The sequence below is a fragment of the Globicephala melas genome, chromosome 2 (assembly GCF_963455315.2).
Source record: "Globicephala melas chromosome 2, mGloMel1.2, whole genome shotgun sequence".
In the NCBI taxonomy this organism is placed as follows: Eukaryota; Metazoa; Chordata; class Mammalia; order Artiodactyla; family Delphinidae; genus Globicephala; species Globicephala melas.
Window position 1 is genome coordinate 110,199,981 of NC_083315.2, and position 21,934 is coordinate 110,221,914.

Here is a 21,934-nt window from a genome sequence, read left to right on the forward strand (position 1 = left end):
CATGTCAAGGGGCAATCTTCTGTCAACACCAGTGTTATACATTTTATGTTCAAAGTGGAATGTGTTTTGTAAGAAGATAATATAGTATGTCATTGAAAATTTGGAATTTATCCCAGGCAAAATTAAAGCGGTCAATAAAGTTGTGTGTGCATCCATTTCCCCATTTTTTCAAAGAACACAAGTATCTTATTGGCTAGAAGAATATACAATAGAAATGAAAAAACTCTGTTAGGTCATTTAATCTCATATATTTCTGCAAACTTAAAGTACTATTTTTTAAATAAATCTGCAGAAAGGAAATGAAAAAAAGGGGGTGGGGATTCTTACTCAATTAAAAGCTTACAATTACGGGTGTTAAAAAGCAGACATCCAACAAAGTAAAAAGCCCAAATATGTATTTGTACTAAAACCTGGATACACCTACACATTTTTAAAAATTACGTTTTTTCTATGGAACCTTGAATAATGCCAAGGGTATTTACAACTATGACACCATTCACAGAATACTTAATCTTCGAATGTGTTTAATTGAAAGGTAAGCATACTGAACTATAGAATGATTAGGTTGTTTTGCTACTAGAGAAGAATTTTGGTTTGTTATTTCTTCTAATATTTAACAAAATACTCACTGATCTCTTCCACAGAATCTACCTGTTACTCGTATTTTAGACAATCTCATGGAGATGAAGTCAAACCCTGTGAGTAGCATATAACACTGTACTTGTAAGTTCTTGAACATACCAGACTATATACAAAAAGTGATAAACTCAGAGTTTGTTGTGGGCTTAATCACAGCAGACTACATGCTGGAAAGGAAAGAGTCCATGTTCTCAAACAGCCTTTTTTAGCCATTATCACAGATAAATGGGAATTGGTTTCTCAGCTGCTACATCACTCTGGCCAGCTTTCATCCAAAGTAAATGTAGATTATATCCTATATATGTCCTAAGGAGCAAGTTTCTATAAATAAAAAAGAACTAGTGAGCATCAGTTGGTGTACTATAAAGAGTACCATATCAGTTTAATTTTATGAAATTAAATTAGGAGAGGAGTGCATAGTAAAAATTTTAAGTGCATGTATTCAGATGGCACCAAGTTCTTTGGGGCTGAAAGGTAAATTGAGAGAGAAATTGTTTGATGAAGAGCTAAATGGGTAAATAAATATGAGCATTTACTTAAAGAATGGGTTTTCAAGCTATCTGTTTATAATTCAAGAAAGGAATGCAAAAATCATCACAATCTGTTTCATAAAAGAGCCCATCCTGTTACTGTGGCAACTAGAAATAGAGTGGTTATCTGGAATAGAGAAAAGCCGCATGATCAAAACCCTCATCTGGGTTGATCTGAATCACTATAGACTTGGCATCAAGACTTAGGATACCAGGCTGAGAGAGAGAGTGAGAACAGAATCTTCAGTTAAATATGTCATTATTTTGTAATTGTTAAAACATTATTATAACATTAAAGGAAATTAACAAAAACAAATTTTAAAATCTGTCCATGTGAAAACAAAGATATAGTGTTATAAAAAAGCCCAAAAAGGGGCAATTACAGTTATGAAAGGAATGAGAGAATTGTCTATAATGATAAGCTAAAAAGGATTGGATTCTTCTATCTGGGAATCAATATAGAGAAAGTGGTATACAATGTAGTAAAAATAGATTTATTACTACATCCTAGAATATATGAAGAAGGAATGCTTCTTGAAAAGCCTGAGAGAAGTATGATTTATGATTAATTGTCTTATAGACTACTACTTCATAATAGGCAGTAAATTTCTGGAAGATATTACCCCAAACAATAATAAAGATTAAAAATATAAACAAATGCAAAACTTTAGAAACCATATCCACAAGGGGTTAGGCAAGTTCAGGATATTTTGTTGCTGTCCCTAATCTAGAAGTCGAGATGATGGATAAGGACAGTAATAATGATAATAGCTAACATTTATTGTGCATTTCTTTAGCCAGGAACCAGTCAAAACATTTTTCATATAGCTCATTTAATCCTCATTCGAACCTTCTAAGAAAAATACTATTTTTTTAAATTATTCTCATTTTATAGATGAAGAAACTGTGGCACAATTAACTTGCCCAAGGACACACAGCTAATAAATGGCAGAGCTGAACAGGCCACATTTTTCACCACTGTGCTATATTGATTAGGGCAAGAGCCATGCCCTTCGTAGAATCATAGAACTTTAGAGTTTAATGAAACTGTAGAATCTTAACTGTGAAGGAGGGGAAACCAAGAGATATTGTGACGTTTCCCAAGGCACACTATTTTTAATAACAGAATTGGAACCAAATACCCACTACTTCTGAATTCCTGCCTACTACTCATTCCAGCATATACACACCTTCCACATATCTGTCATAGACATACAGATGGCTAAATTATAGGTCTTATGTTTCTCCAAGTTCTGTAAGTTCATTTATCAGTTCTATTGACTTGGACTTTATAACTGAAGGCACATTACTACAGACAGATATTTTTTAATTAATTATAAAAAGTAAAATTTTTCAGCTTTGAAAGCATTTTTTCATCCATCTGCTAGATGAGACAGATGCCTGCTTCCTCTCTCATCCCTGTCTTGTTCCCATATTGACAAATTGATTTGGAGGCTTTGAAGAGATTAACAAAGTGTACTAAGTTAGACCTGACTAGTCATCTTGAATATATCTTATCTCAAAGGCTTTAAGATGCTATAACCTAATTCTAGATGAATTCTTATCACTAACGTTTATTAAGTGTTCTTTGATTTGTCTTGATTGGATATAATGAAAGAAAGGGATTAGGCAAGATACGAGGTAAATTTCATCTTCCCTTGTACATCTGGCTAGTAGCAGTTTCCTAGAGCAAAGTGTTGAAGGATTATGGCACTGCCTTTGGGTTCAGGGAGAGTTCTGTGATTGATTAGCATCGTCCACCATTGAATGCAGGACTAGGTAGTGGCAACAATGCATGGTTTGTCATTGATCACGTTTGGGTAGATTCATCCAGAAAAGAACCAGATAACGTTTCAGAAAAGAATGAGTTCCTTTGGCTGATTGTACCATGGAGGGCAAAGGAGGCAGAGATTAGGAAGTGACTACATTATAAACAGTAAAGCAGTACTTTCCAGCTCCTTTAATATCAAGAAGCTAGTTTCCAATGTAGTATGGAGGTCAGCAACCCCTTATCCACAACTTCTGAAGTCCAAGAGTTCTGAAAACTAAGAGATTTTATATAACTCATTTGGTGGCAAAACCTAACCTTAACTCAAGTTGAGGTTCTTCGTACTTTTGATTTATCCTACTTTATGTTAATATTCATCTGTTTAGCTCCAGAAATATTAACGTGTTAGATGATGGGGTGCTGCCCTCTATGAATATTATATATAGTTTATGCATGATATTATCTATATGCAATTTTTTAAATTCAAAATTCCAAAATACATCTAACTGCAGAGGTTTCAATTATGAGAGATTGTGAACCTGTATTAGGTATTCTGGACATTCAGTAAAATCATAGACATATAATAATAATATAATAAATTCTAAAAGCAAGAATATTTAAGTACATTAGGTTATAAAACAGGTATATTATTTTTCTTAGTTACTTTTTTTTGAAGTATAGTTGATTTTACAGTGTTGTGTTAGTTTCAGGTATACAGCAAAGTGATTCAGTTATATATATATATTCTTTTTCAGATTCTTTTCCCTTATAGCTTATTGCAGAATATTGAATATAGTTCTCTGTGCTATACAGTAGGTCCTTGTTGGTTATCTATTTTATATATAGTAGTATTCTTTTGTTAATTCTAAACTCCTAATTTATCCCTCCGCCCCTTCCCCCCCTTGGTAACCATAAATTTGTTTTCTATGTCAAAACAGGTGTATTTTTGAGAAGCAATATGCATAGTGGTTAAGAGCTGGGGTATTGAAACTAGACTACCTGGGTTCAAATCCTGGAGTTCCCACACTTACTTGTCATGTGACTTTAGGAAAGTTAAAATAAATAACTTCTCTGTACCCCAACTTGCCCATCTGAAAAATAGGGATAATAATAACTACCTCATAGGTGATAGGGGATTATGTAATTTTACTTAGAACAACGTTTAACACATAGTAATTGCTCGGTAAATGTTGATGGTGGTTACCCACTCTACCAAATTAATAGATTCATTAGTAGATTCATCAAGTATTCTTAAAATAAGCCAAACTTGAACTTTCTAAAGAAAAATTCCATAGTCATGGTAGAGTTCTCTTTTTTTTTTAATAGGAAACTGATGACTATAGATATTTTGATCCCAAAATGCTGCGGGGCAATGACAGGTAAGCAGCTCTTGTCTTGTACAATTTGTTGTAGGTTTCCCCACCCCCACCAAGAACGGAAATAACTTTACTGATTTTTTGTCATACATCAGTAACTGCTTATTATTAAAAATTCAAACTATATAGAAAACTGGTAAGTAAACAGTATGTATAATCTCTTTACCCAGAAGTAATCACTGGTAATTATACCTAACACTTTGATGCTTTTCCTTCCAAGTGTAACATGCAAAAAAAATACATTTTGATGTTTGTTGTTTTTAATGAAATGATGAGGGTATTACAAACTATGTGTGGGTGAAGAGAATTTGGATAATCTGTGTGTTTTTAAATGAATATTCTTATTGGACCAAATGAAAAGATGGGAGCTTTATGTTGGATACCAGTTGTTGGCTTTTTATTTAACTGGTCCATAAAATCTAAGCCCCTGGGAATCATTGCTGTGAATACTTCCTTATAGCAATGAAACATTCTGCAAATAATTTATATACTTTATGACAAACATGGTATGGTAAGGTATTTGTTAACTTTATTTTGGATATTATTTTTTAAGATTTAATCCATGGTGGTATGAAGAATAGCCTACAAGATACAGAAAAAGAATAGGCAGAATTAGGAGGGAAAAACCTTCCTGGAGGGATGGTCTTTAGCACCAAAACTTGGGTGAAGCTTCTTTATTGCCTATACCCTATGTTTGGGATCTTTAGAACTTTGTCTTTGCTCTATCCCAAGCTTTCACATCTTTGTAGGTAGTCAGAACAGATAATCTAGTCACTAGAAAGTTGATTATTAGATTGTTTTGGTAACCTAAAAGATTATTCTTTTTTGTGAACTTATCAGAAACACTACCAAAGTTACAAAAGAAGCTGCTGGTAGCAACTGCAGCTGGCAAGAAAGAATTTGACAAAGAATAAATTATAGAAGGGAGAGAATGAGGAGTGACAACTAATGGGTATGGGGCTTCTTTGGCGGGTGATTAAAATGTTCTGAAATTAGACAGTGGTGATGGTTGTACAACTCTGCAAATATTCTAAAAACCAGATTGTACACTTTAAAATGGTGGATTTGCAACTCTTGATGTTCTCGAGCTTACAATTTTTCCTTCCTTGTGTTTGCATCAGTAGATATATTTTGCATTTTAGAAACTTCTGAGAAATTCTTTTAATCTTCCCTATAGTTTATGCATGATAATGAGGAGGAATATTAGCATTGATAAGACAGTGAAACACAGTTTCATTTTTTAATAGACTCAGCCTTCTCTTGAGCTGTCTCATCACAATTAGATCTTGGTTTTTAATAACTAGTAATGCTGTGCTATTTAAGTCTCACGTCTCCTCATCTCATGTCTACTCTTAGAGGAACTTAAAGCACTCTAGAAGGAAGTTTGTGAGGCATTTCTGTCAGGGCAGCTACTGGCTTCTTCTGTGGAATATTGACACAGGCCACAGAAATGAGGAAAAGATGGAACTGTGGAATCAGCCTGTGAATAATTGAGAGGTTATAATAGCTCTCTCCCCTTGGTTGAGATTTTCAAAAATGGCTTGTGAGGAAAACCTAAGTTATCTTTGTAAAGCCTATTTTAGCACTCAAAACAAATATATATTTGACTCACAAAAGCTTTGAAAATTGTGTTTATTAAAAGATCTCTTTGACACCAAGAAAGTATTTTTGAAATATATTACAAATATATAAATATGTAATTAATATATAAATATTAAAAAGCTATAGCAAAATACACATCCCTTCTTCCATCCCCTCTTTGCTTCCTAAATTGTTATCCTTCCCATACATGTGTTTGCATAGTTTTTTCACAAATGTAGATACCCACAAACTGTAATCTGTTGAGTATGGTAAAAATTTTACATAATTTACCACTAAAGTATATATTTTATTAATTCACCTTATACCCCGATTTCCACTCCTCGTGGGAACTGTTGCTCAGTCTTTCCTTTTCCCTCTCAGTCTTCTCCTAGAATTTTATTTTGAAGTCAACAAGTTGTCCCATTCCCTTTTAGACACTGAGATATGTACTTCATCTAGCTGTTCCTCTGAATCCCACTTCACTACCTGGCTCAAAGAAGGTGAAGGAAGAAGAATTGTAAATACATAGCTAATAGTGCGTGCGTGTGTCTGTGTGTTTCCCATGCCTATTTTATCCTTAAGTGAAGCTTTGGGTGAAATTTTCGTGTGTGTTTTTTGTTGTTGTTCTTACAGCTCAGTTCCAAGGAACAAAAATCCATTTCAAGAGGTAAGTTCATATAAAAATCCTCTGTCCCTGAAATGGAAGGATGAAAGGTAACCAAGCAGTCTTGAAGAATATCTTTGTCCTAAACATAGCTTTATGATGATTACTGTATGGCAGTCTTGATAAATCCAATTCCATGTACCTAAGATTCTTTATAAATGACAAATTCAAAGATAACTTTTGGAAAAAGCCCTTTGGATTTATTTGGTATTGTTTAATTGAAGGATGAAGTTTATTTTCCTCAGAATTGTTTCTGAAAAATCTCCACTTCATTTTACTACTCGATAGAAATTAGAAATTTATAAATTTATAGACTTTTCTAAGAAATAAATTTCTTTATAATTGAAGTAGCATCAGGCACTTAGGTAAAAAAATACTAGCCAGCAAGGGATCACATCCTAAGTTGTGGAATGGGCTCCAGACTATACCCCATGTTTGAGAGTTAAAATACTGTTTTAACTATTTCTTTTAACTTACCTATTTTTATTCTGTTTGCATTTTTAGGCAATTGTTTTTGTGGTGGGAGGAGGCAACTACATTGAATATCAAAATCTTGTTGACTACATAAAGGTACATTTGACCTTTATATTCTTTTATCATTTGAGGTTTCACAGTTGTTCCATGTCTTTAACATACTAACATTCTCTGGTGGCTCCCCTGATTCTTACATAACCCCTTTTCTAGAGGTAGTTTAAAAATCCAGCAGATAGGGAAAAATGCCCATATGTTCATTGTTTTCCTGTCACATTTCTGGCCTAAAATTTTACTTGATTTGGAAAATAATGTACCTTATTGATGTAATGTACTTTGCAGCTATCTTATTTTGACTTTAAATGTTTAGATACCTCAAATAAGCCCCTGTTCTAAAAATGTCTTCCTTGGTGAGATGATTTACCGAACCCCATTTACCTGAATAATAAGCACTTTTCTCTCATCTTATTGACCTAAGTCAGCAACATACTTCGAACAAACTTGGAATGTCTGCTTTTTCAGCAAACAGGTGCTTTAGAGGTAGCACGTTAGAAGTGGTGTGCTATTCAAAACTGACAGCAGCAGGGAGTGACAGACAACTAAGCAAAAGAATATGAAGGGAAGGGTGTAACTTGAAGAGCAAAAACACCATTTAAAATGTAGAGGCAACAGAACTAGTGACTGTTGCAATGACATTTTGTAATCTTCATTTAATTCACTTAATATTGAATAATGATTATTCCTTATGTCCTGTATTACATAAGACTTCAATAAAGGTAGAGGTTTTGGTACAGCAGTAGAAAAAAATACATAGGCAGATGTCACAGAGCTTCAAAACCACCAGGTACCTCCAAGGATCCTAGCTCAGTTGCACATAACATGCTTCAGAATGTGAACCACCACTAAGATCTACACCTTGGTCTCAGGGGAGCATCCATCTTATACTAGGAGAGGTCTTTTATACCCCTCTCTGTTCATATAGCCAGAATCGGGCTGCATGACTAGGCTCAAAGGCAAAAACCAAGGGAACATAACAGAAACCAGGTGTAAACCATCAATCTGTACAATTTTTAAACAGTGCTGACAAACTAGTGCAGGTTGTCCCTTGGTCTGTCTGTGAACCTTGGGCAGGACTATATTAATCTATTTCATTCAGATTTGGCCAAGGGTCAACAACATGATTGGTTCCAGGTGTGTTCCCAAGGATAAACACAGGGTTACAACAGACCAGCTGAAATTAATCCTGTACTTATATCCCATCCTTGGTTAAGCTTTCTTAATTACATTTGTCAGCATTCTTTCTGCTTTTTTCTTTTCTTTTACATTATAGGACAGAAAAACAGGAAGGATAAAAACCAAAATACTAACAAATATTAACCATTTGTTATACCTGAAATGCAGGTATAACTTTAAAGAAACATTGCAGTTTACCAGATATTCCAGTGCAAACTTGTTTTTAATCATGTATAGGCCTCACAACTCTTACCTCTCTCCACCACAGAAATTTTAATTTTGTGAAGTTGAATCAATGTAACAATTAATTGTTTATTAACTAAGTCTAGTTCTTTCTCTGATCAATCACCTCCATCAGAACAACATCAGGGTTATTAGTGGTAGATATGTAAGCCCACCAAGTTATTCTTTACTTGGTTTCAGGTTACAAAATATTTTTTTTACCTTGATTATTACCCTCCACCCACTAAAACATGGTGTATAGGCAGTAGGGCACATGATACTATGACTCATCAGACATGTAACGGGTATTTTATGTCCCTGTATCCAGGCACCTTTCTTAACAGATCATCACTCAGGTTCATATTTACACAATGGTCTTTGGCTCTTTTGTTGAACAGATTCTTTTGTATGCCTTTGAGCAGCAACAATATCCTAATTTTGCCTCCCAAAAGGGGTCCTCTGAAATATATAAAACCTGTAAAATGAGAATACGTAAAACAAAAGGAAGCATTAGAATTATTCTAGGTGTTTATCCCCTAGATGTTATTGGCATCATCAAAACATAGCACGTGAATAAGCCCAGATTAAATCCTTCATAAACCTCCAAGAACCCATCTTGGACCTTCAGCTTCAAATAAAGGAGGCTATTTCTGCAGGTGTTATGGGCATCTATAAATATAGGTAAGAGTATTATTCTCTTGCTCTCAGCCTCTTGCAAGGTACCAAGATAATATTAGCTTTTTTTTTTCTTTTTTTGGTATTATTTACTTATTGGTTACATTCCTAAGAATCAAGACTTCTCCATCGTCCATGTGTCATTAATTCTTACCCAGAATTTGGCCCTTGGTTTAGAAGACGATCAGATTCAGCAAGACGCCTGATCCATAGAGCTGGCAACAGTATGAGATTGGCCAGTACTTTCCCCTTTCTTCATTCCCAGTCATAGGAGGCAGGTTGGATAAGTGCAAGTTTATAGGACTGTGTTATCCACTGGTTAGTACAGATGCAGAAACTATTAATCCCAGTTTACACAGATGAAAAGAAGAAACATCCCATTCCATCATTCCTCAGACAGATTTAGAGGTATTGTCTTGATGTCTTGTTTGCAGTTAATCCTTTCTTCAGACCTTATAAATGTGATTCATGTCCCTGTACTACAGGATCAGGCAGAGAAAAAGAAACATTTTTAGAAATGCAGGAGAAATTTTTAGTGGTTTCTGTGTTACTACCCCACTTCCTCCCTCCCCTGTTTCTCCTACAGTATCTCAACAACCTCTTCGCTGTTGATTCCCCCTTTAATTAAATGCCTGTTATGTTTTAACACACATTCTGTCATGCAAGCCACTCTTTCTGTCTCTTATTAGAAAGAGATGTGCTTAATTTAGAAAGCAGATGTTTCAAATGTCAGTTTCAGTTTTCAGTCAGTCCACTACTTTGTGTTTGGTAAGGTATATGATGTCGGTCTATTGTGTATGCTTCTTAGCATGCTGTTGAACTGCACCTGCAGCAAAATGGGTTTCTTTGTCAAGCGATGTATATAAAGGAAGTCCAAATTGAAACAGTTTCTGCTGTGATGTTAAAGGTGTTAAAAGTATTTGCTTTAGTCACCAGGTGTGTAAGTCCAAATCCAAAATGAGTGTCTATTCTGGGTAAAACCTATTGCTGTCCACCTGGAACCATAGGTAATAGGCCAGTGTAATTCTATGTAAACATGTATTTGGAATTGCTGGGTCATAATAACTGTGTTTAACCATGTGAGGAACTGCCAGATTGTTTCCAAAAATAATGTAAAATGCACCATTTTACATTCCCACCAGCAGTGTATGAGGGTTCTGATTTCTCCACATCACTGCCAGGACTTATCCGACTTTTTGATTTCGGCTGTACTAGTAGGTGTGAAGTGGTGTCTCATTGTGGTTTTGATTGCATTTCCATGATGACTTAAATGATGTCAAGCATCTTTTCATGTGCTTATTGGCCATTTATATATCTTCTTTGGAGAAATGTTTATTGAGATCCTTTGCCCATTTTTTAATTGGGTTATTTTGCCTTTTTACTACTGACTTGTAAGAGTTCTTTATATAATCTAGATATAAGTCCCTTATCTTGATATATGATTGCAAATATTTTCTCCCATTCTTTGATCTTTTCACCTTTTACCTGGTGTCCTTTAAAGTACAAACCTTCATTTTTTTCTTTTGTTGTGTGTGCTTTTGGTGTCATATGTAAGAATTCTTTGCCAAAGCCAAGGTCATGAAAATTTACTCCTGTGTTTTCTTCTATAGGTTTTATAGTTTTTGCTCTTACATTTAGATCTTTGATCCAGTTTGAGTTAATTTTTGTATATAGAAAAAAGTCCAGTTCATTCTTTTACATATGGCTATCCAGGTTGTCCTAGCACCATTTATTGAAAAGACTATTTTTCCCCGCTGAGTGGTCTTGTAATAGAGGGAGGCAGTATGCAGCCCTTAGCACGAAGCCTTTGCTGGGTGCTGTTACTGGGCAACCCATTACCAGGCAACAGTTACTGAGAGACCACTAACTAGAGCCGGGGTTAGGAGGTCCCGCTCAGTCATTGGTCGGCAGAGTGGTGGTCAGGCGGAGCGAGGTAAGAGGCGGATCCTGGCCTCCTCCCTGGGGCCCTCCAGCTCACCTAGCCTCAGGCCAGTGGATGAGCTGGAGGGCCCCAGGGAACAGGCTGGGGGCTGTGTCCTGCAGGGCTCTAGAGCCCTTGCCAAGGCCGCCCACTGGCCAGGCACAGGCCTTGAGGCGGCGGTGAACCTCTCCCCCATCCCTACCTCCATGACCTGATGGCGGTGGCAGTCTGCATGGGACACAGTCTGCGGGACCTGGCCCCCGCCATATGGGCGGCCTGAGGAGCCTGAGGGCCAGTTGAGTCCTGGGTGCCTGGCTCCCTCAGTGATGACAGCTGGGCAGGGTCTGGGGACCTGGCCCTGAGGGAGCCACCAACTGAGATCTGCCTCCTCTTAGCCAGGACCTGGACCTTGGAAGGTGAAAGTTGTGCCTTGGGACCTTGCCCTTTCTTGTCAGAACAGAGAATAACATTTGTTTGGTGGAGATTTACAGGAACATGGTTACCTAACCATGACCTGACCTCAAGAACAAAGGATCTGACACCAAGAAGTTTGCAACAACCAAGCCCTCCCTCACTTCTCCTATAAAAGGGTCGCTGGAGCTTTCAGGGAGTTTGGGGTTTTAAAGGCATGAGCCACGCATCTCCTTGCATGGCCCTGCAATAAACCTTTCTCTGTTCCAAACTTCGACGTTTTGGTATTGTTTGGCCTCACTGTGCGTCAGGCTCATGGACTTGTGGTTTGGTAACAGTCTTGGCAGGCTTGTTGAAAATCAGTTGACCAGACCATACATGTGTGGGTTTATTTCTGGACTCTCAACTCTATCCCATTGATCCATAGGTCTGTCCTTGAGCCAGTACTACACTGTAGTGAGTTTTGAAATCAGGATATATGAGTCTTCCTACTTTATCCTTTTTCAAGATTGTTTTGGATTTTCTGGGTTCCTTGCAATTCCGTATGAATTTGAGGATCAGCTGTTAATGGCAGTTGGATTCTGATAGGGATTGCGTTGAATCTGTAGATAAGATGAAAATACTCCCCAAAACTTAACACTATTAAGTCTTCTAATCCACGACGTGGAATGTTTTTCCGTTTATTTAGATCTTTTTCTTTCAACATTTTTTGGTTCCTTTGCAGTTTGTTGTTATTTTCAGAGTTTAAGCTTTGTATTTCTTTGAGGTTTATTCCTATGTATTTTTTTATGCTATTATGGATGGAATTGTTTTCATTTCATTTTTGCAACTATATAGAAATCTGATTGTTATATATTGATCTTGTGTCCGGCAACCCTATTGAACTCATTTATTAGTTCTGATGGTTTGGGGTTTTTTTTGGATTTTTAGGATTTTCTATATACAAGATCATGTTATCTCTGAATAGAATTAGTTTAACTTCTTCCTTAACCTATCTGGAATGTTTTCCTTGCCTAACTACCCTGGCTAGACCCTCCAGTACAATATTTAAGAGTCTGGAGCAGACCTCTTTATCTTCTTCCTGATCTTAGGGACAAAGCATCCAATCTTTCACCATTAAGTTTGCTGTTACCTATGGGTTTTTCATACAGCCATTAATGTTTAGTAGCTGCTAAGCCATGTAGTTTAATTATCCTGAGAATTCTTTGTTTTTTAATCCTGTTTGGTCTTACTGTTTCCTTTGTTCTGAGTCATCTTCATCTTCATCTTCTTCCTATCATTCAGCCCCATTCAGGGGAAACTGAGCTAGTAGGTCTATGACAGCCTCCCTCATGAAATCGGAAACCCATGTTAGTGCAACCTTGTAGTATGAAACAAAACTTACGGCTTATGCCTACAAGAGACTTGTAATTGAGAATGTATCTAACATGGCACTTGATTTATACCAGTTCACAAAACAACGGGCAAGTGCCATTTTTGTTGGGAAGGCAAAGAAAATACTATGATTCTAGGTGATTTATTTAGTAATGATGTTAGTCTAACTTACAATGTAACTGCTATTTGGTATAACACTGATGTATTTGATAAAAATTAAATGGATTGATTTTTAACAAGACATTTGATAATACTGATATCAATGACCAAATGTATTGGGAATTTTACTTAAAGCCACCACAAGTTGTTCTTTTGATGGAAGGTGATTGGCTAGAGAATTAACTAGATTTAGTTAATAATTAATTGTTACATTGAATCAAGGTATTAGTACATTAGTTCAATTTTTAATGGAAGGAAGAAATATCAAATTTGTGCATAATTAAGAATAAACTTACACTGAAATATTACTAAACTGAGGTGTTAAAAATTAAGGCTATACCTACCTTACTGGATGATCAAAAGATTATAATTTTTGTGTTTATCTTTGTTTTTATATTCTATAAATGCTATAAAAGATGAAAAATGATGACAAATAATTAGAATTAAGCAAGCTTGTCAAGGGTGGAGAGGGAATGTACTTATATAAGCACAAGATTAATCTCAACTAGTTAATATACCCTGTGCTAATGTTAGGCCAACCCTGAATGAAATGTATTAACTAGTGTTTAAAATAGGCCTGTGCTAGGGTCCAAGCTAGACTAGGGGGCAACTTGCACTAGCTTGTCAACATTCTTTAATGGAAAATGTAAAGATTGATTTGCACCTGGTTTCTGTCATGTTTTCTTGTTTCTGCTGTTAAGCCTATTCACGCAGCCTGATTCTGGCTATGTGATCAGAGAGGTATAAAAAACCCTTCCTTGGACAAGACTGGGGCTCCACTGAGACCAGGGTATCTCCACTGTTATCTTGGTGGTTCACAGCTGAAAATGAAATGTGTCATATTACTGAGATGGGGTCCTGGGAGCTGTGCCTAGAAGTTTTGGACCCCTCTAATGTTTCCCTATGTACTGTGACCTCTACACTTTTGTGAGTATAGCCTCAAGAATCCCAATTATATGACCCTATTTTATGGCTGCACATACCATCTCATTTTGAAGAAAAGGAGAGTGAGGTGTGACTCTCGTTTTACTTGTTCTCAGAGAAGGTCAGCTAGAACATTTATTCAGCCAGCGATGTTATTCGGCTAATACATCACAGAGAAATGTCCTTATCTTGTATTACAAAGCTGTCATTCTTTTTGTTCCTGATTAATTAATCATATTTGCTTTGTTATGGAATAAACTTTTTACTTTACAAAAAAAACTTACGAATTTACATTCAAGTTCACAATACATGTAAGAATTTCAGCATTAAGAACTTACCAAAATTCTCCAGTCAAAAAGTTTGACTGCTTGTAATTGGGTTCCAACATTCTGTCAAAATTCAGAATGAAATTCATAGAGTTACAGAATGGAATAGGGTTTATTAAGACATAAATACTGTATTATCACAAATGAGTCTGAAATGACAGTCCATGCTACTCACACCATATCCTACTTTCAGCGTTAACAAAACTTGAAGAATGTTTTCTTCAAGTAGTTACAGATCTTACATTGGAAGAATGTTGGCCTAAGATTTTATAAATAATTGTGGCTCCCATGAAATGTGTCAGTAATCACATTCCTTCTATTTTCAGTGTAAATGGCACTAGAAGGGTACCTACCACCTATATTTTGAAGAAAAAAAAAAAACTATGCCCATCTCACTCCTTTATTCCATGTAATTTTAGGATAGACATGTGTACACTAAAATCCAATACTCCCCCCCAAAAAATTAAAACTTTTAAGAATAACCAAAAGTCTTATTAGGTTTAACCCCTCTTCTTGGGAATATTGAAAATATTACTTGTTACTTGTATCTGAGTTCTGTATCTGATTTTTTTACAGGGGAAACAAGGCAAGCACATCTTATATGGCTGCAGTGAACTTTTTAATGCTACACAGTTCATAAAACAGGTAAAGTGTACTTTTTAGTTTGTTTCTGTTAACATACCCTAAGTTGCTGTTGATATTTTTCAGAAGAGAGCAAGATAATCATGTTCATCTGAACCAGCTGAAACTAAAAGCCATAGAGCTAAAAGAATGTAAGGTTGTACCATGGACAACTATAAAGGAAACTCTTATAAGTAACATTATTTCCATTATCCCAAATCTATGAAAAGGTAAATTTAATTCAGAAAATTTTTAATTGGAGTAGTGTTACTCACTTAGGCTAAATTCATTTCAGCATTTCCTTGACATACTGTCCACATTTCTGACTTTGCCGAGCTGAGAAATTAAGTAACCTTATTAACGGGTTGTATGTGCTCAGTTGATACAGCAGAATTACATTCACCTTGAAAGTTAATGACAGCAGTAGCTGAGGTGTACAGAGTCTTTACATTCTTTTACTATTGTTTCCATGACTGTTCTCAGTAATTACATTAACTTCAACTTTTTAAAGCTTAAACTACCTGAGAGGCTCAATAGGCTGACCAATAATATCCATTCACCCTTACCTTGGCTGCCATAAAAATCATAACTGTAGCCTGTGCTCGTTTTTAGCAGCTCTTCCTAGCATCTTTTTCTAGCACAAGTTTCTTACCCACATTATATGGTTCTTGTATTTTTAACCTTAATGAGGTGGCCCAGTGGTATTGTGAGAATTTCAGACATACAGAAAAACGGAAGAGAATTTGCACTGAACACGTGCATACTCCCCATTAACATTTTATTGTACTTGCTTTATAAGATACCTGTCCATCTTTCCATTCTTCATTCTATTCCTTGCTCCACCTGTATTAATTTCAAAGTAAATTGTAGCTATCAGTACACTTCCCCCTTAATACTTCATTGCCAATATCATTAACTAGATTTCATTATTTGTTTAGTTTGTTGTTGTTGTTGTTTTACCTTTGGAGATAAAATTTACAATAGTGAAATACACGTATCTTAAGTGTACATTCCTAACTTTGTCAGATGTTTCGTTCACCTGAGTATAACCCAAACCCCTATCAAGATACAGAACCATTACACCACAGAGTTCCTTTATGGCCTTTGCCAGTCAATCCTTGCTCCTAGTCAAAGCCTGCTCCCAAAACACTGTTTTGATGTTTTTCCACCATAGATTAGTCTTGTCTATTTTAGAACATCATGTAAATGGAATTTTTCTTCGTTAGATTAACTAGAAGATTCTCAGTATTAATTCTTTTAATGAAGCAGATGATGTTAATGCTAATTTTCTCTATTTGTTTTCTTCTTTTTAACCCTTGAATTTTATTTTATTTTTTTTGAATTTTATTTTTTTTACACTGGAGGTTCTTATTACTTATCTATTTTATACTCTATTTGTTTTCTGTTCCTTGCTTTCTACTTTTTATTATTTCCTTTGTGTTGATTACTTTGGGTTTACATTGTTCTTCTTTTACTAGCTTCTGATATTGGATAATCATTAAGTCATTAACTTTTCTTTTCTAAAATAAACATTGAAAATCATAAAATTTAAACTCTTGCCAGACACTGCTTTAGCCACATTCTACAAATGTTGATGTTATGTTTTTATTACCATTGTTGGAAATATTTTTAATTTACCTGGTAGTTTATTCTTTAGCCCATGTATAGAGATCTATTGTTGTTTCAAGTATTTGTGGGTTTCTAGATATCTTACTCTTACTGATATCTAATTTAATTCCCTTTTTGTCATAGAACATTCTATACATAAGTTCATTATTGCAGAATTTATTTAAATTCCTTTTCTGGCCCAACATATGGTCTATCTTGTTAAGCACTCCATATGCACCTAAAAAAGAACATGCATTATGCAGAAGTTGAAGGAAGGGTTCTATAAACATTAATTTGGTCAAGGTAGTTGATAGCATTACTTAGATCCTCTATGTCTTTATTTTTATTTTTATTTTTTTTGGTGTAGTTCTATCAGGTATTGAAAGATTGGTATTAAAATCTCTGACTGTGATTGTGGAATTGTCTCTTCCTTTAGTTCTGTCAATTTCTGCTTTTTGTGTTTTTAAGTTCTGTTATTAGGTACATACAGACTTATTATTGTATATTCCTGATGAATGGATTCTTTTATATGCAGTATTCCTCTACATATCTGGTAATGCTCTTTGTCTTGAGGTCTGCTTTATCTGACATTAATATAACCACCCTGGCATTCTTACACTTAGTTTGCATCTTATAACTTTTCCGTCTGTTTACTTTCAACTTGTCTATGCATTTATATTTAAAGCATATATCTTGTAGGTAGAATATAAGTGGATCTTGTGTTGTTTTTTTTTAAACCATTATACAGTCTCTTTTAATTGGAGTCTACTGGTCTATTAACATCTAATGTAATTATTAATATGATTAGATTTAGGTCTAGCACTTTACTGTTTCCTCTTTCCTACCTTTCTTTGTATCATTTGAACACTTTTTAGAATTCCACTTTAATTCATCCACAGATTTTTTTTTTAGCTATATCTCTGCATTACAAATTTAGGGTTGCTCTGTTATGCCACTTGCGTTAAATGTAGAAACCTTGCAACCATACATACCCTCAACATTTATGCTGTGATTGTCATATTTTACATCTACATACATCATTAACCTCACAAGACAGTGGACAGTGTTACCATTTGTGCTTCAGTCATGTTTATAACAAAGACATAAATCTTTGCATTTATATAGATATAAATTCCAGTGCTCTTCATCCCTACTTATAGCTTCTCTTTTTTTTTTTTTTTTGGCTGCATTGGGTCTGCATTGCTGCATGTGGGCTTTCTCTCGTTGCTGCGAGTGGGGTCTACTCATTGTTGCGATGCACGGAAATTCTCATTGCAGTGGCTTCTCTTGTTGCAGAACACGGGTTCTAGGTGCGTGGGCTTCAGTAGTTCTGGCACGCAGGATGTAGTGCACAGGCTCAGTAGTTGTGGTGCACGGGCTTAGTTGCTCCGCAGCATGTAGGATGTTCCTGGACCAGGGCTTGAACCTGTGTCCCCTATATTGGCAGGCAGATTCTTAACCACTGTGCCACCAGGGAAGTCCCCCTACTTATAGATTTTAATTTCCATCTGTTGACTGAAAAACTTTTAGCATTCACTGTAGCTCTGGTATGCTAGCAGTGAGTTCTCTTTAATTTTTTATTCGATGAAAATGTCTTTATTTCACCTTTATTCTTAAATAATTATATATATATATATACACACACACACACACATCTGTACATATATACATATATATAAATACTTTTTCTGGATACAAAGTTCTGGTAGACAGTTTTTCAGCACTTTAAAGATGTCAGTCCGCTGTCTTCTGTCTTTCATTGTTTCTTATAGGAAGTCAGCAGCCATTCAGATCAGTGTAAATTTTTTTTAACATCTTTATTGGAGTATAATTGCTTTATAACAAAGTGAATCAGTTATAATATACCTATATCCCAGTATCTCTTCCCTCTTGCGTGTCCCTCCCTCCCACCCCTCTAGGTGGTCACAAAGCACCTAGCTGATCTCCCTGTGCTATGAGGCTGCTTCCCACTAGCTATCTATTTTACGTTTGGTAGTGTATATATGTCCATGCCACTCTCTCACTTTGTCACAGCTTACCCTTCCCCCTCCCCATATCCTCAAGTCCATTCTCTAGTAGGTCCGTGTCTTTATTCCAATCTTGCCCCTAGTTCTTCATGACCTTTTTTTTTAGATTCCATATATACGTGTTAGCATACAGTATTTGTTTTTCTCTTTCTGACTTACTTCACTCTGTATGACAGTCTCTAGGTCCATCCACCTCACTACAAATAACTCAATTTTGTTTCTTTTTATGGCTGAGTAATATTCCATTGTATATATGTGCCACATCTTCTTTATCCATTCATCTGTTGATGGACACTTAGGTTGCTTCCATGTCCTGGCTATTGTAAATAGAGCTGCAGTGAACATTTTGGTACATGACTCTTTTTGAAGAGTTTTCTCAGGGTCAGATCAGTGTAAATTTATATGTAATGCGTAATCTCTCTCTGGTGCTTTCAAGATTTTATCATTATCTTTGGTTTTCAGCAATTTAATTATAATGTATCTATGCATGACCTCTGTGTACCTTGCTTGGGGATCACTGAGCTTCCTGAGTCTATAAATTTATACCTTCACCAAATTTAGGGAATTTTCAGCTGTTAGTTCTTCAAGAATTTTTATGCCCACTTTTGTCTCTCCTTTTGGGACTCCATTTACATTTATGTTTAACTGTTTATAGTGTCCCACAAATCCCTGAGGATTCTGTTCTTTAACGTCTGTAAGTTGCTCTGTCTTCAGATTCAATAAGTCTTTCTTCTGCTATCTCCATTCTGCTGTTTGATGTATTTACCAGTTCTTTAATTTTCACTTGGATTTTTTTAAAATGTAGTTTATATTTTTATGTTGAGATTTCCTTTTTCATTCATTGTGAGCCTATTTTTCATTATTTCATTGAAGATATTATCCTAGCTGCTTTTAAAACGTGGCCTACTATGGGCCCACCCTTGGGGTCCAGTGGTTAAGACACTGCACTTCCAATGCAAGGGGCACAGGTTCAATTCCCTGGTCAGGGAAGTAGGATCCCATATGCCATGCGGCATGGCCAAAAAAAACCCTGGTCTATTAATTACTACACATGGATCATCTCACTGTTGGTTTCCATTGTCTTTCCCCCTAGAGAATGGCTCCATTTTCCTGTTTCTTCATATATTTACTAATTTTAGATTGTATCCTTTACATTTTGAATGTTGTATTTTGGAAACTGAATTCTATTTCTCTGAAGAGTGTTGGTCAGACCCAAAGTTCAAACTCTGTCTCTTGGGCAGCAGTTCAAATCTCACCTGTTTGTTAGTCTGTACAGTCTGTTGCCCCCAAACTCTTTCCTCTGGTTTTTCAGTCCAGAAAGACTGCAGGTTTTCTGTCAGTTTTAGCTGCCAGTATAGCACCAAGTGTGGCCTGCCTTCAGGCTAAGAGCCACAGAACCAGAGAACTCAGTCCGGGCTATTCCCTCCTTCCAAGTGTTGATTCTGTTCCAGAAGCCACCTGCTTTCAGTTGCTCCCCATTGCCTACAGGTAGTTGGTTTTTGTATTTGTTTAAAGTTTATAATTTCTATCTCTCTGTCATAGACTTGGTGCAATAGTTTACCCAGCCTTCCAGAATTGAAAGCCTTTTCCCTTCCTTTTAATGATCTTTAGAAATATATTAAATATATTTCTAAGTTCTTTTAGAAATAATATAGAAAAATGAACTGTCAGCAGTAAAGTCACACATGATGTTGTTTTTCTTTACATTTTCATAGTGAATTAATATTAATTTTTTATTCTCAGATTTTTGTTTTCTATTACTTGAATTTACTCCTATATAATGTTTACACATCTTTTTGCCATGACAGTTTTTAAATATCTACGAATCTTAAACATTTGAGTTAGTGGTGAATATTGAATGAAAATGTATTATTCTAGAAATGCAGTGCATGAAATAGAAAGCCTGGATTTTACCATGATAAAAGTGTGCATTTAAGGTGTTTACAAATATAATTCAAGCCCAAGTTTCTTTTGTGATTAAAAACAGTAATATTTATGATTTTATGTTTTGTTTTAGCTGTCACAACTTGGACAAAAATAACACAGAAGAACCTTAACATGAGAATCTATTTAGAACTTGGATAAATGTAAAAAGTGAAAAGAGCCAGATGTTTCCATTCTTCATATCAATGTCCTAACAGTGAAACTTAGAGTTATTTGTTAATTTTTAAGGAAATTCTATACTTAATATAATGTGTACTGATTAAAACAATAAAGCATTTCAGAAATAAATTTTAACATTGTACATTATCTCTCCTGTTATGTTTGACAAATGAGAAAGAAAGTGCTTTGGAAGGAAGGAAAGCTCTGTCTGAATATAATGTTAAAATATTAATATAATAACCAATATATTATGATTGAAGCTAGTAAAAGTTTAAGAATGTAATATACAAGTGTTATTTCATTGGTTCATGAATCTCCTACATCTCCTAAATTGTATGCATTTTAATTGTAAAACTACCTTCCCATGGTTTGTTTCCCATGTTGCCTCTAGATTTTATAGCCGCTTTAATGTCTCTTCTCTGTCTGGCACAGCTACGTACATTTTATCACATAAAATCCCTCCTTTATATAATGTCAAAAGTCAAATATTAACAACATCTGGAACAGACAAATACAAAACATTTATCCTGTAAAGTTCTAAATAATATGTAAAAGTAAGTGTTAAATTTGATTCTAACCTTCCTATCTGCCTGGCACACAGCACTAAAAAGGAATGTTGATCAGTCATATATCTCAAGGCAGTCATATAAAACCAAACCAATCGCTCCAGAGAAAAGAACTGTTCCTATTATAAAGGCCAGGGAGCTTTTCCTCCTAATGAGCCTCATCAAGAGAAATCTGTAGTGTTACAGACAACATCCTGATAATAGATAAAACAACAAATTAATTAACAGAACCGCTTCTTTCCACACCCCCACCTACCATGAGTCAATGCTATCCTACCAAAGCACAGGTCAAGAAAAATAATTCTAGGTGGGTAGTGGTTGGCTAATGTGACTTATTCCTGGGATGAAATTTAAAGCATGTTTGGACTGCTATAACAAATTACCATAGGCTGGGTGGCTTATACAACAAAGTACTTCTCACAATTCTGGATGCTGGGAATTCTAAGATCAAGGTACCAGCAGATCCACTGTCTGGTGAGAACCTTCTTCCTGATTTGCAGACAGCCATGTGTCCTCACATGGTGGAGAGTACAGAGCAAGCTCTGGTCCCTCCATCCCCTTTTAAAGGCACTAATCCCATTGTGGGGACTCCACCCCATGACCTCATCCAAACCCAGTTACCTCCCAAAGACCCTACCTCCAAATACCATTACATTGGGGAAAAGACAGTCTCTTCAATAAATGGTGCTGGGAAAACTGGACAGCTACATGTAAAAGAATGAAATTAGAACATTC

At 35.6% G+C, this 21,934-nt stretch overlaps 1 protein-coding gene across 3 annotated transcripts in view; it reads left to right on the forward strand.

Moving 5' to 3' along the window:
- The window catches only part of SCFD1 (sec1 family domain containing 1), a 133,322-nt gene extending 112,547 nt beyond the window's left edge, over positions 1 to 20,775 (forward strand). For all 3 annotated transcript variants that reach the window (XM_030854715.2, XM_060294699.2, XM_060294700.2), the window contains 6 exons: positions 645 to 698; positions 4,264 to 4,316; positions 6,528 to 6,561; positions 7,063 to 7,128; positions 14,851 to 14,919; positions 20,548 to 20,775. In XM_030854715.2, the coding sequence (XP_030710575.1) occupies positions 645 to 698; positions 4,264 to 4,316; positions 6,528 to 6,561; positions 7,063 to 7,128; positions 14,851 to 14,919; positions 20,548 to 20,571 (300 nt within the window). In that variant the 3' untranslated portion in view covers positions 20,572 to 20,775. The remainder of the gene's footprint in view (positions 1 to 644; positions 699 to 4,263; positions 4,317 to 6,527; positions 6,562 to 7,062; positions 7,129 to 14,850; positions 14,920 to 20,547) is intronic.
- The last annotated feature ends 1,159 nt before the right edge of the window (positions 20,776 to 21,934 follow it).